This window comes from Salvelinus namaycush, chromosome 9 (assembly GCF_016432855.1).
Source record: "Salvelinus namaycush isolate Seneca chromosome 9, SaNama_1.0, whole genome shotgun sequence".
Taxonomy (NCBI): Eukaryota; Metazoa; Chordata; class Actinopteri; order Salmoniformes; family Salmonidae; genus Salvelinus; species Salvelinus namaycush.
Genome location: NC_052315.1, coordinates 30,532,796 through 30,545,001, shown reverse-complemented (window position 1 = coordinate 30,545,001; position 12,206 = coordinate 30,532,796). Strand labels below are relative to the sequence as shown.

Below are 12,206 nucleotides of genomic sequence, written 5' to 3'. Positions count from 1 at the left end.
TGTTGTGACCATGACTTTGGAACCAGAAGCCTGTTGGCTATATGAAATAATAATTTGGCAACAATAGATACAACAGTTACTACATCACACATCCTATGGAGATCTCACCTTAATGTTGTTATACAGTTCCCAGCGTGGTTCAAGGGGTTATTTAATAAAAAACAGCTTTATTGTTTCCCTGTATGACTTAGTTACTGTAGCTGAAAAAGTAAGTTCCAGAGGGTTCAGTTCAATATGGCGTGTAATTCCGCTGTTCTTGCAATTTGCTCTCTTTAGTTCTTGCAGTTGAAATGTTATTCTTCATTGATCTGGAACAGGAAGGCCTATTATTCCTGCTCTGCTCTACTGCCATCCACAGTACTGAGGCAGCAGAGTATAAAGTCGTATAGCTAGAGAAACACCACAGAGAGGACCACTCACTGAATACTGTACTGTTTCCTGCACCGATAACACCAATATTGATAGCCTAGATCTGATGGTGTGCTTTTGAGAAATGAATGATTGTATATCTCCACATCAGCAGATGGGTCTCCTCTTGGTCCTCTCTGGTAGGGATGACATGGTTATTGCAGACGTAGACTACCTTAAGATGTTGCCTAAAATGATTGGAGGTTAATCCTCTCCACCCATTCTTCTTCTTTTCCATTGCCACAGCAGATTGATCTGTCAAGCTGCCAAGGCAGACGCAGCCAAGGTGTCCCCGTCTGGCTTTAACGTCAGACAGCCAGGACTGGGCAGGTCCCAGTTAACTCCCTTAGCAGACCATTTGATTACTACAATGAAAGAGCTGCCTTTTCTCATTTAGCCCAGAAGCTTTTAGATGGGCGTGTTGATGGGTGAGTTAAGAGTGGGTTAAACCCAGCTCAGTGCTAGAGACCATCGTGATTTAAGTATGAAGAGTGTTGGTAACCTCCACAAAAGGAGGTTGGTCTCGTACAAACAGAATACAGCTACACACGGTGCTGATTGGACCATTGGAGAGATTTCTATAATCCTCAGTGCAGGAGCTTTTCTGGTGTGCTTTTCAGTGTGTTGGTCCAAAATACTTTAACCCTAGCTGAGTTCAGTGTTTACTTGTCACCGGATCCTGAGGACTTGTGCCTTGGCACTCCGTGTGAGTGACAGATGAAGGGCTTATATATAATTTTGCATAGCGCTTCCTCAATGTGTTCAGGCTTGTTGGCAAACCTCTTATCTGTGGAACAAAAACACGTTGAAGTGCTTGGATTTAGAGGCTGTCACACTACCTGGGAGACGGTGACCTCATTAGGTGTAGAAGAAACGTCCAGTGTACCTCCGTCCGTCCTTGCGTGATGTGGTGAGGTGTGCACCCCCCTGGCTGTTCCGTCCGTGTGAGGAAAGCCCTCCATCAGCACCCACTCCACCCCTGAAGCCCTGCAGCCCCTATCCTCCCGGTCGACCCAGGCACTAACATGCCTGATAGCAGCCGCTTGCTCTGGGCTTTGGAGCTGTTGATTTATGGGACTGTGTAGCTGCAGCAGCATCTGACCAAATGCCAAGAGCTCTGACTCGTTTCTCCTATCCTAACAGCAGGGCACGGCCCTCTTCTTATTTAGGGCCTGTTTGATCGCTAGATCTATGACTCACTCTATGGACCACTGTATTGTGTTAGACTAAACATGTTGATCAGCTAATGATGATAATTGTTTACTATACATTTTAAATCCCATGTGCTAGCCTCAGCTGGGTGCACTACCTCGGTCAGAGTTATAGCTGTTTTCATATTAGAATAAATAAACAGTCAATTCAGCATGTATCCAAGACTCTTATCTTGATTGATGATTTTCTTTAGTAGTTTTTGTTTGATTTCTCAGTTATTTACTTTTCTAGAGTCTCTCCTCGGCCTGTGTTTGTGAGCACAGACCACCCTGGTTCTGTGTGTGTATGTGTGTGTGGAGGTCTGCAGAGTAACTGTCCTCCACTGAAACTTGGCTGGAGTGGGGGTGGAGCGCTGGGGTTGTGCACTTTTGAGATTTAACAGGAATGCTTTGGGGATCGCTGTGTTTTTCAGATTTCACTCCCGACTCCCCTTTGGAAGTGGGAGGTGAGGGGAAAAGAGCAGTTGCGTCCTCAGTTAGAGCAACGTGATACCCTTGTCCATCCGGCTCCCTGTTACCTGACTGAGGTTCTTGTTCTCTCCCTCCATAGAACAATGAAGATCAAGTGGCATTCCAGGTGGGAGGGGGACTTTCTACTCTGGAACAGATTCTGCAGGTAGTCACTGCAAACTCCACCCCTACCGCAGTCTCACGCATTCCAATCAAGTGAGTTCCAGCTTTTACATTCAAATACAGCTAACCTAGTCTCCGCACACACTGTCTTTTGATACACTTTCTATTCAGATTAGAGGGTTTTACACAAACTACACTATATATACAAAAGTATGTGGACACCCCTTCAAATTAGTGGATTCGGCTATTTCAGCCACACCCGCTGCTGACAGGTGTATAAAATTGAGCACACAGCCATGCAATCTCCATAGACAAACATTGGCAGTAGAATGGCCTTACTGAAAAGCTCAGACTTTCAACGTGGCACCGTCATTAGATGCCACCTTTCCAGCAAGTCAGTTTGTCGAATTTCTGCCCTGCTAGTGCTGTTATTGTGAAGTGGAAACGTCTAGGAACAACAACGGCTCAGCCGCGAAGTGGTAAGCCACACAATCTCACTGAACGGGACGTCGAGTGCTGAAGCGTGTAGCGCGTAAAAATAGTCTGTCCTTAGTTGCAACACTCACTACCGAGTTCCAAACTGCCTCTGGAAGCAACGTCAGCACAATAACTGTTCGTCGGGAGCTTCATGAAATGGGTTTTCATGGTCGAGCAGCCGCACACAAGCATAAGATCACCATGCGCAATGCCAAGTGTCGGCTGGAGTGGTGTAAAGCTTGCCGCCATTGGACTCTGGAGCAGTGGAAACGTGTTTTCTGGAGTGATGAATCACGCTTCACCATCTGGCAGTCCGACAGGCTTTGGCGGATGCCAGGAGAACGCTACCGGCCCGAATGCATAGTGCCAACTATAAAGTTTGGATGAGGAATAATGATTTGGGGCTGTTTTTCTTGGTTCGGGCTAGGCCCCTTAGTTCCAGTGAAGGGAAATCTTAACGCTACAGCATACAATGACATTCTAGACGATTCTGTGCTTCCAACTTTGTGTGGCAATAGTTTGGGGAAGGCCATTCCTGTTTCAGCATGACGATACCCCTGTGTAAAAAGCGAGGTCGATACAGAAATGGTTTGTTGAGATCGGTGTGTAAAAACATGATTGGCCTGCACAGAGCCCTGATCCTCAACCCCATCGAAATCCTTTGCGATGAATTGGAACGCCGACTGCGAGCCAGGCCTAATCGCCCAACATCAGTGCCCGACCTGCTTTTGTAGCTGAATGAAAGCAAGTCCCCGCAGCAATGTTCCAAATTCTAGTGGAAAGTCTTCCCAGAAGAGTGGAGGCTGTTATAGCAGCAAAGGGGGCACCAACTCTATATTAATGCCCATGGTTTTTGAATGAGATGACGAGCAGGTGTCCACATACTTTTGGTCAAGTGTGTATAATGACACTATGTTTAATACAAATTGTTCATGAAGGGTATGTGGCTGTTGCTTGTGGCTCTGTGAGGGTCATCGTCATTGGTCATAATGCATCTTGCTGACCTCTTGTGATGTCACCTCTGCTGAGACAGCCGTGAGGAAGTGTACGGGATGTCAAATTACTCCATTTACTTTGGCTGGAACCTCCAAGGTCCCCATACAATACAACTTTATGAATCCATTGAAATTGACATTTTGTATTTTTTTGTCCTTTCCATCGCCCATATTCCCATACTCTTCACAACCAATATCCTGGCCTATTGCTGCTCTCATGAGTCATGAGCCGACATTTCACTGTCTGTCGTCCAACCGGACCTCCACTTAAAACCCATGAGCCTTACCAGCTGCTGTGTAAGTCTCTAAAGACATGTTCCACACTCTGACCTCCGTGACAGCTCTCCTCTGTTTACAATTTGTGATGTTTTTGCAATTGCGTAAAGTGAGTGAGGTAACCTCAACCCTTCCTTTTTATTTCTCTGTTTATAGTGCTCGTATCTCAATCAATACTTTCAGAATGGATCATGAATAATAATGCACCCTTTTTAGAAGGAAAAAGGGATTACATTTTGGTCATCTATTTTGTGTTCATTCTTTTCTGTTGATATACAGAAAGGCCATGTGTCTAATCCATCAGAAGGACTCTGTCGTGGTTTTGAGTTGTGGGTCTGGAGTTAGTGTGGCCTGCCAGTAGATAACCTCGGAGAGACTGCCATTCTCACAACACTGGAACTCTCTAATGGACTGGAATGGCCTCTCTCCTACACTCATTAGCATTTACTGTTTCCCAAACCTCTACTAATGGACAAATGCGTCTTTTATTTCTAATGCATTTAAATACGGCCATCTCGTGTTTATAGATTAAAAAAATAAAAAATATTCACTCAATCACTAATCCTGGAGAATTTGAAGCAGACTTCCGTATCGTGAGGAATTTTATTAACTTAAATTGGGGGGACAGGTTTTTACTTGTAGGTAGCTAGGAGTCTTTTGCTCACAATTGGACTGTTTCTGCTTGTTGAAGCGGGAGACTACACCCACACACACTGTTGTTCCTACACTTTGAGACAGCCACTTGACGTACGGAGGAAGAGGAGTTGAATAAGATCAGAGGTACTTCTTTCATCCTCTGCCGGACTCCTAGTCCAATCCAGAGCTGAAGTGTGCCATGTCTAGTGACAAAGGAATGGCCTCCATGTTACCTTCTTTCAGGACTCAATTACCACCTTGTCTGAACATGTTGAAAATAACTTCTTCAGATCTTCTAGAAATATACATAAGACTGAGGACAACTTTAATTAAGCATGAAGGGGCAGGTCACTCCTGTGGCGTCATCACAATTAGGAATGTTAGAATGTAACCTTCCTAAAGTAAAGCTCAAGAAGGTGGTCCAGTTCTGTTGACAGTTCTTAGTATGTGTTCCACTTGATAAAGTGGTATTATATGTTGAATAGTACATAATAACAGTATATTCATGATGTTACCAGTGGCAAAGCAGACTACGTGTTGCCAGTTCCTGTCTACCCAGCACCTGTGGGATCAGGTTGTGATAGGCTAGCTGTCTTTGGGCTGTCTCTGCTCTCTCTGTCCTCCATGCTATAGTGTAGAGTGCTGCCTCAGGCCTGGGGTTGTTGTTGGGCCCCTGAGAGCTATGAGCTTGGGTCAGAACTTGTGATAACCCTCTTCCAGAGCACATCAATCCGGCACCTCAGATCACATCTCACCGTTGCCGCTTGCTATAGGCCACCCTCTGCCCCCAGCTGTGCCCTGGACACCATATGTGAACTGATTGCCTCCCACCACCTTCAGAGCTCATGCTGCCTGGTGACCTAAACTGGGACATGCTTAACACCCCGGCCATCCTACAATCTAAGCTTGATGGCCTCAGTCTCACACAAATTATCAATGAACCTACCAGGTACAACCCCAAATCTATAAATACGGGCACCCTCATAGATATCATCCTAACCAACTTGCCCTCCAAATACACCTCTGCTGTTTTTAACCAAGATCTCAGCGATCACTGCCTCATTGCCTGCATCCGTAATGGGTCCGCGGTCAAACGACCACCTCTCATCACTGTCAAAAGCTCCCTAAAACACTTCAGCGAGCAGGCCTTTCTAATCGACCTGGCCTGGGTTTCCTGGAAGGATATTGACCTCATCCCGTCAGTAGAGGATGCCTTCCTCACCATCTTAAATAAGCATGCCCCATTAAAAAAAAATGTAGAACCAGGAACAGTTATAGCCCTTGGTTCTCTCCAGACCTGACTGCCCTTGACCAGCACAAAAACATCCTGTGGCGTTCTGCATTAGCATCGAATAGCCCTCGTGATATGCAACTTTGCATCCTGTAGCACAAACTCAAAAAAGTTCTGGGACACTGTAAAGTCCATGGAGAATAAGAGCACCTCCTCCCAGCTGCCCATTGCACTGAGGCTAGGAAACACTGTCACCACCGATAAATCCACTATAATTGAGAATTTCAATAAGCATTTTTCTACTGCTGGCCATGCCTTCCACCTGGCTACCCCTACCCCGGTCAACAGCCCTGCACTCCCCACAGCTACTCGCCCAAGCCTCCCCATTTCTCCTTCACCCAAATCCAGATAGCTGATGTTCTGAAAGAGCTGCAAAATCTGGACCCCTACAAATCAGCCGGGCTAGACAATCTGGACCCTCTCTTTCTAAAATTAACTACTGAAATTGTTGGAACCCCCATCACTAGCCTGTTCAACCTCTTTCGTATCGTCTGAGATTCCCAAAGATTGGATAGGCTGCTGCGGTCATCCCCCTCTTCAAAGGGGGAGACACTCTAGACCCAAACTGCTACAGACCTATATCTATCCTACCCTGCCTTTCTAAGGTCTTCGAAAGCCAAGTTAACAAACAGATTACCGACCATTTCGAATCCCACCGTACCATCTCCACTATGCAATCTGGTTTCAGAGCTGGTCATGGATGCACCTCAGCCACGTTCAAGGTCCTAAATGATATCATAACCGCCATCGATAAGAGACATTACTGTGCAGCTGTATTCATCGACCTGGCCAAGGCTTTCGACTCTGTCAATTACCACATTCTTATTGGCAGACTCAACAGCCTTGGTTTCACAAATGATTGCCTCGCCTGGTTTAACAACTACTTCTCTGATAGAGTTCAGTGTGTCAAATTGGAGGGCCTGTTGTCCGGACCTCTGGCAGTCTCTATGGGGGTGCCACAGGGTTCAATTCTCAGGCCGACTCGCTTCTCTGTATACATCAATGATGTCGCTCTTGCTGCAGGTGATTCTCTGATCCACCTCTACGCAGACGACACCATTCTGTATACTTCTGGCCTTTCGTTGGACACTGTGTTAACTAACCTCCAGACGAGCTTCAATGCCATGCAACTCTCCTTCCGTGGCCTCCAACTGCTCTTAAATGCAAGTAAAACTAAATGCATGCTCTTCAATCGATCACTGCCCGCACCTGCCCGCCCGTCCAGCATCACTACTCTGGACGGCTCTGACTTAGAATATGTGGATAACTACAAACCCTAGGTGTCTGGTTAGACTGTAAACTCTCCTTCCAGACTCACATTAAGCATTTCCAATCCAAAATTAAATCTAGAATCGGCTTCCTATTTCGCAACAAAGCATCCTTCACTCATGCTGCCAAACATACCCTTGTAAAACTGACCATCCTACCGATCCTCGACTTTGGCGATGTCATTTACAAAATAGCATCCAACACTCTACTCAACAAATTGGATGCAGTCTATCACTGTGCCATCCGTTTTGTCACCAAATCCCCATATACTACCCACCACTGCGACCTGTACACTCTCGTTGGCTGGCCCTCACTTCACTCTCGTCGCCAAACCCACTGGTTCCAGGTCATCTACAAGTCTCTGCTAGGTAAAGCCCCGCCTTATCTCAGCTCACTGGTCACCATAGCAGCACCCACTCGTAGCACGCGCTCCAGCGGGTATATCTCACTGGTCACCCCCAAAGCCAATTCATCTTTTGGCTGCCTTTCCTTCCAGTTCTCTGCTGCCAATGACTGGAACGAACTGCAAAGATCTCTGAGGCTGGAGACTCCTATCTCCCTCACTAGCTTTAAGCACCAGCTGTCAGAGCAGCTCACAGAATACTGCACCTGTACATAGCCCATCTCTAAATAGCCCATCCAACTACCTCATCCCCATACTGTATTTATTTCTTTATCTTGCTCCTTTGCACCCAAGTATCTCTACTTGCACATTCATCTTCTGCACATCTACCATTCCAGTGTTTAATTGTTATATTGTAATTACTTCGCCAATACGGCCTATTTATTGCCTTAACTCCCTTAACTTACCTCATTTGCACTCACTGTATATAGACTTTTTGTTTTATTTTTTCTACTGTATTATTGACTGTATGTTTGTTTATTCAATGTGTAACTGTGTTGTTGTTTTTGTCAAACTGCTATGCTTTATCTTGGCCAGGTCGCAGTTGCAAATGAGAACTTGTTCTCAACTAGCCTACCTGGTTAAATAAAGGTGAAATAAAATAAATATATAAAATCCAGCCCACACTCATCGTAGCCCTGTACATGGTTAAACATGTATTACACCCACATTCATTATATATAAACACACACATTTACAATATAGAGGAAATGTAAGGGCAAGGGATGGGAATATTGGGAGCCAGTGATGAGATTCAACACAAGGACATGGCCCGTCTGTCCACTAATCACTGTTGTTCATCTGGGTGGCTGTATGGCGTAATGGTCGGCGTCTGTGAGATAGACACTAACCCCCAGCGCTTGCTACATTATCTGTTTACAGTAATGCTGCCGTATTGATCGCCTCCTCTCAGATAAGCTGAGTGATTTACAAAAAAGTCAACTGCAGAGTCGGAGATGCTTGGGTAATATTACCCCCCTGGGAGGCCCACTCCTAGTTGTTACCATTACATTAATGAGCTAATTCCTCTGAGGCTCGGCTAATGTCCCTGTGTAACCCTGTGGCCGCTGGATCCATGTCTAGACTAGCAGAGCAACAACTCTCATTAACATCAATATAACACAGTATATATGATATACCAGAGATTTTTACCTGCAAAGTCATCCATAAACCAAATGGTCTTGTGTGTGAAGATGATCCTTAATTGTTCTCCACCTGGATTACCTTTATCACACTCTTACTGTTAAATTTGCATATTCAAATCTCAAGGTGAAGGAGTATTTTTGAGAAAAAATAAGAACCCTGCTAGTTGAAACAGAAAAAAATATACATCCATTGTTAGAGGAATTTTAACAATACTCTCTCAAAATTGAAAAGGCACTCGCACATCTGAGCTATCTCTGCAGCAGGTGCATGGCAACAGTTGAATAAGATGAGAAAAAAGAAGAAACCCGCACATTGCTCTTGCTAGTATCACTTCTCTTTAAGCTTTACGTATCTTCTTCAAGACCTTGCAAGTGTGAGCCCTACTCTGTGTGAATGTGTTTTCTCTTTGTGATTCTGAGTGGAGAGTGTGTTGTGCTCCCTTGGGGAGGAGGGGGCAGAGCTGTCTAAAACAAGCTGTAAATGATCACAGATCCTCACTAGGCAAAACCACAGCTCTGCTCTCTCTGCCTCTGGAGACACTTATCTTCAGCATCATTATTATTATATGGTGAGGAAATGTTTTGCCCCAGTCTGGAGGTGTGGTTAGACGGGGGGGGGTAAACGGAGATGCCGTTCTGGCCCTGTTTTTCAATCTTTATTAGCACATCCTTCCTCACTTTGGAGAAATCCCTGCATGATTTAATTAGCAAAAGCAAAGTTTCCACATCACTACTTTAACAAATTTGACTCTTCTCAGATGTGTAATTCTATCAAGGAAAGATGGATGCATTCTTGAAGTATTCCAACCTTGTGTCAACTACTGTGTGTTTATGGGACATGTCCCTGTGTCTCCCAGTAGGGGTCACTGGGGAGTAGAGGAGGAGAGAGACAGGACTGGGGGGAGTTTATCCCAGTGATGTCTGGGCTCAGCACAAGAGAAGCTAGCGTCAGAACAGACAGACTGACCCACCCGAAGGGCTGAAGAGGTCGTATAACTTTTTGAGTTGAATTTGAGAGAATCGGTAGAGGACACTTGATACAATTCAAAATGACTGTGGTATCTGGTATCTGTTTTATCTAAGTGATGAGTGGAACAGGGGCAGGCCCCTGTTCTACCACATTGAAAATGAAACCAGCTTATATTTAAGCTTTTTAGTTTTAGAGAGAGGTCTTAACTTCTGAGAAGGCTCTCGATATGCGCAGCGGTCTAAGGCACTGCATCCCAGTGCGAGAGGCGTCACTACAGACCCTGGTTCGATTGTATCACAACCGGCTGTGATTGGAAGTCCCTATAGGGGGGCGCACAATTAGCCCAGCGTCGTCCGGGTTAGGGTTTGGCCGGGGTAGGCTGTCATTGTAAATAAGAATTTGTTCTTAACCGACTTGCCTAGTTAAATAACACGAATAAAAATGAATAGTCCAGTGACACTGCTATGCTAGGACACTGCATGTTAAAACACTCATAGTTAGTTACCCACCTCAGTCACATGACTGAGTGTATGCTGTGTAATCAAAGCTGCTACCTTAGGTTTCATTTCAGGATGTCGTTATATGGTGTGAGTGTGTGATGCATGAAGGCTCATCAGATTACTCCCAGTTCATACCCAGCCAGTGTGGAACGTCTTGGAAGCACTCAGGGTATCGGAAAGATCAACAGAAGAATCAAATGAGTGTCATTTAGATAGCAGTGAATGAAGGGATTGTTTGACAGCACCAGGAAATGGATTTGCTCCTCACCTTGTATTTTGGCTTAGGGTTAGTTTTCTTTCCATGAACACACATTTTCCCTGTTGAAAAGCAGGGATTCAACCTGATCTGGAAGTTGGTCAAATTTCTGCAGCATTTCCATGGTCAGGCCTGACTGGGCACATAGGAAAAGCACTGAGATGTTGGGAAACGTGAGCTTGAGGTTCAGGTGGAACGATCTCCTGCTTGATAACCCAGTGACAAAAGCATAAAGAGTCTTTTACATGGATGATGTCCTATTATCTTTGCATTAAGGGAAGACTTCTGAAAATTGGAAACATTTACCTGTAAGGGGAGTCTACCTGGTATTTTCCCAGTACCCTAAACTATTATGCTGTTTCTGTTGTGTTTTTATGTCACTAAGAAAATACTCTTGAGCCCTAAGTGTTTTCTGGGATATTGGGGCAGTACTATACTGCGGGGGGGTCCTGACCTTCGCTCTAATTTTTCCCTTCCCAGCCATCTGTCTATCAGCCCCTGGGATACTCTATGGATTCTGGGATAGTTTAAATTTAAGAGTTTTAATTCAGCCACAGAGATCAGTGACACTCCCAATCCCCCAGCCCCCTTGTCATGTCCGAGCCTGTCGGCCACCCACGGTGATCCCCACAGGGCTCCACGGTGTATGGTTGTCCCAGGGGGCTGGCCCAGAATACTGTGTGCTCTAGTCCAGTCTGTGTCTTTAGTCTCTATCTAGCCCTTTACAATAGCTCCTGGCTTGAGATGGCTGTGTGTGTCTATGGCCTCATCAGAACAGGAGGGTGGTTTGCTGTGGCCGACCGTCTGAGGTTAAGCAGTTTAGAGTAGGTGAGCAGATTGAACTGCTAATTATCTACATCTCTCCAAGTTTCTTATTCTTCTCTCTCTCAAATCAAATCAAATTTATTTATATAGCCCTTCTTACATCAGCTGATATCTCAAAGTGCTGTACAGAAACCCAGCCTAAAACCCCAAACAGCAAGCAATGCAGGTGTAGAAGCACCATCTCTCTCTCTCCTATTTCCTCTCTCTTGCTCTCTCTCTCCGCAACCTGTCAGTATGGGCCGTCAGTGGAACCTAATCCCACGTCTACAAAATAAGGTTTCATTAATCCCAGATTAACAATGTACCCGTTGTATCTCCCGCTGGGTGTAGTCTGGCGGTTGGTGCAGGCACCAAATCCTTGGTTCCGGCAGTGAGTGTGGCATGCTGTCAAATGAGCACCCAGAGCTGTGTAGGTGGAGGTATGCTGCCTGTTAGGATGGACTGGCATACGTGGATCAACCAACGCAGCCTACATAGTGCATGGGTAACACGAGACGGAATAGCATGGCCCCTTACCAAATTGCTCCTCAATCTTTGAAATAGGCTGTCATCAAGGGGGCACTGCGACAGATTCCAGGGACAGGGATGATATCAGGTGTCATGCTAATTAAGCTCAATTAGGTGGGAGGGAGCTAAAGATGGATCACCGAGATTGCTCATTGCATGAGCTGCTGTAAGGACATTACTCAAACGTGCCTCTGACAGTCGCCATTTGTTTAGCGGGCCTAAAACATGTCTGATTAGCTGTGTTACAAAGCAATTGCATGCTCATTACATGAGTAGTTGACTGAGTCGATTGTGAGAAGTCAGTGGAAGTTCATGACTCCAGATCTGACTCTGGTTGAGAGTGTGGTGATTAGGGTTGCAAAGCTACCGGTAATTTACCAAAGTTACCCGAAACTTCCAAATTTTCAGAAGATAACGGGTAATCTATGTAAATCTATGGTATTTTTGGTAATTTTATACATGAA

At 45.3% G+C, this 12,206-nt stretch overlaps 1 protein-coding gene across 3 annotated transcripts in view; it reads left to right on the top strand.

Annotated features, from left to right (window-relative positions):
• Positions 1 to 12,206, top strand: part of LOC120053941 (S phase cyclin A-associated protein in the endoplasmic reticulum-like) — a 106,748-nt gene that overhangs the window by 59,725 nt on the left and 34,817 nt on the right. For all 3 annotated transcript variants that reach the window (XM_039001268.1, XM_039001267.1, XM_039001266.1), the window contains exon 23: positions 2,170 to 2,285. In XM_039001268.1, coding sequence (XP_038857196.1) covers positions 2,170 to 2,285 — 116 coding nt within the window. The remainder of the gene's footprint in view (positions 1 to 2,169; positions 2,286 to 12,206) is intronic.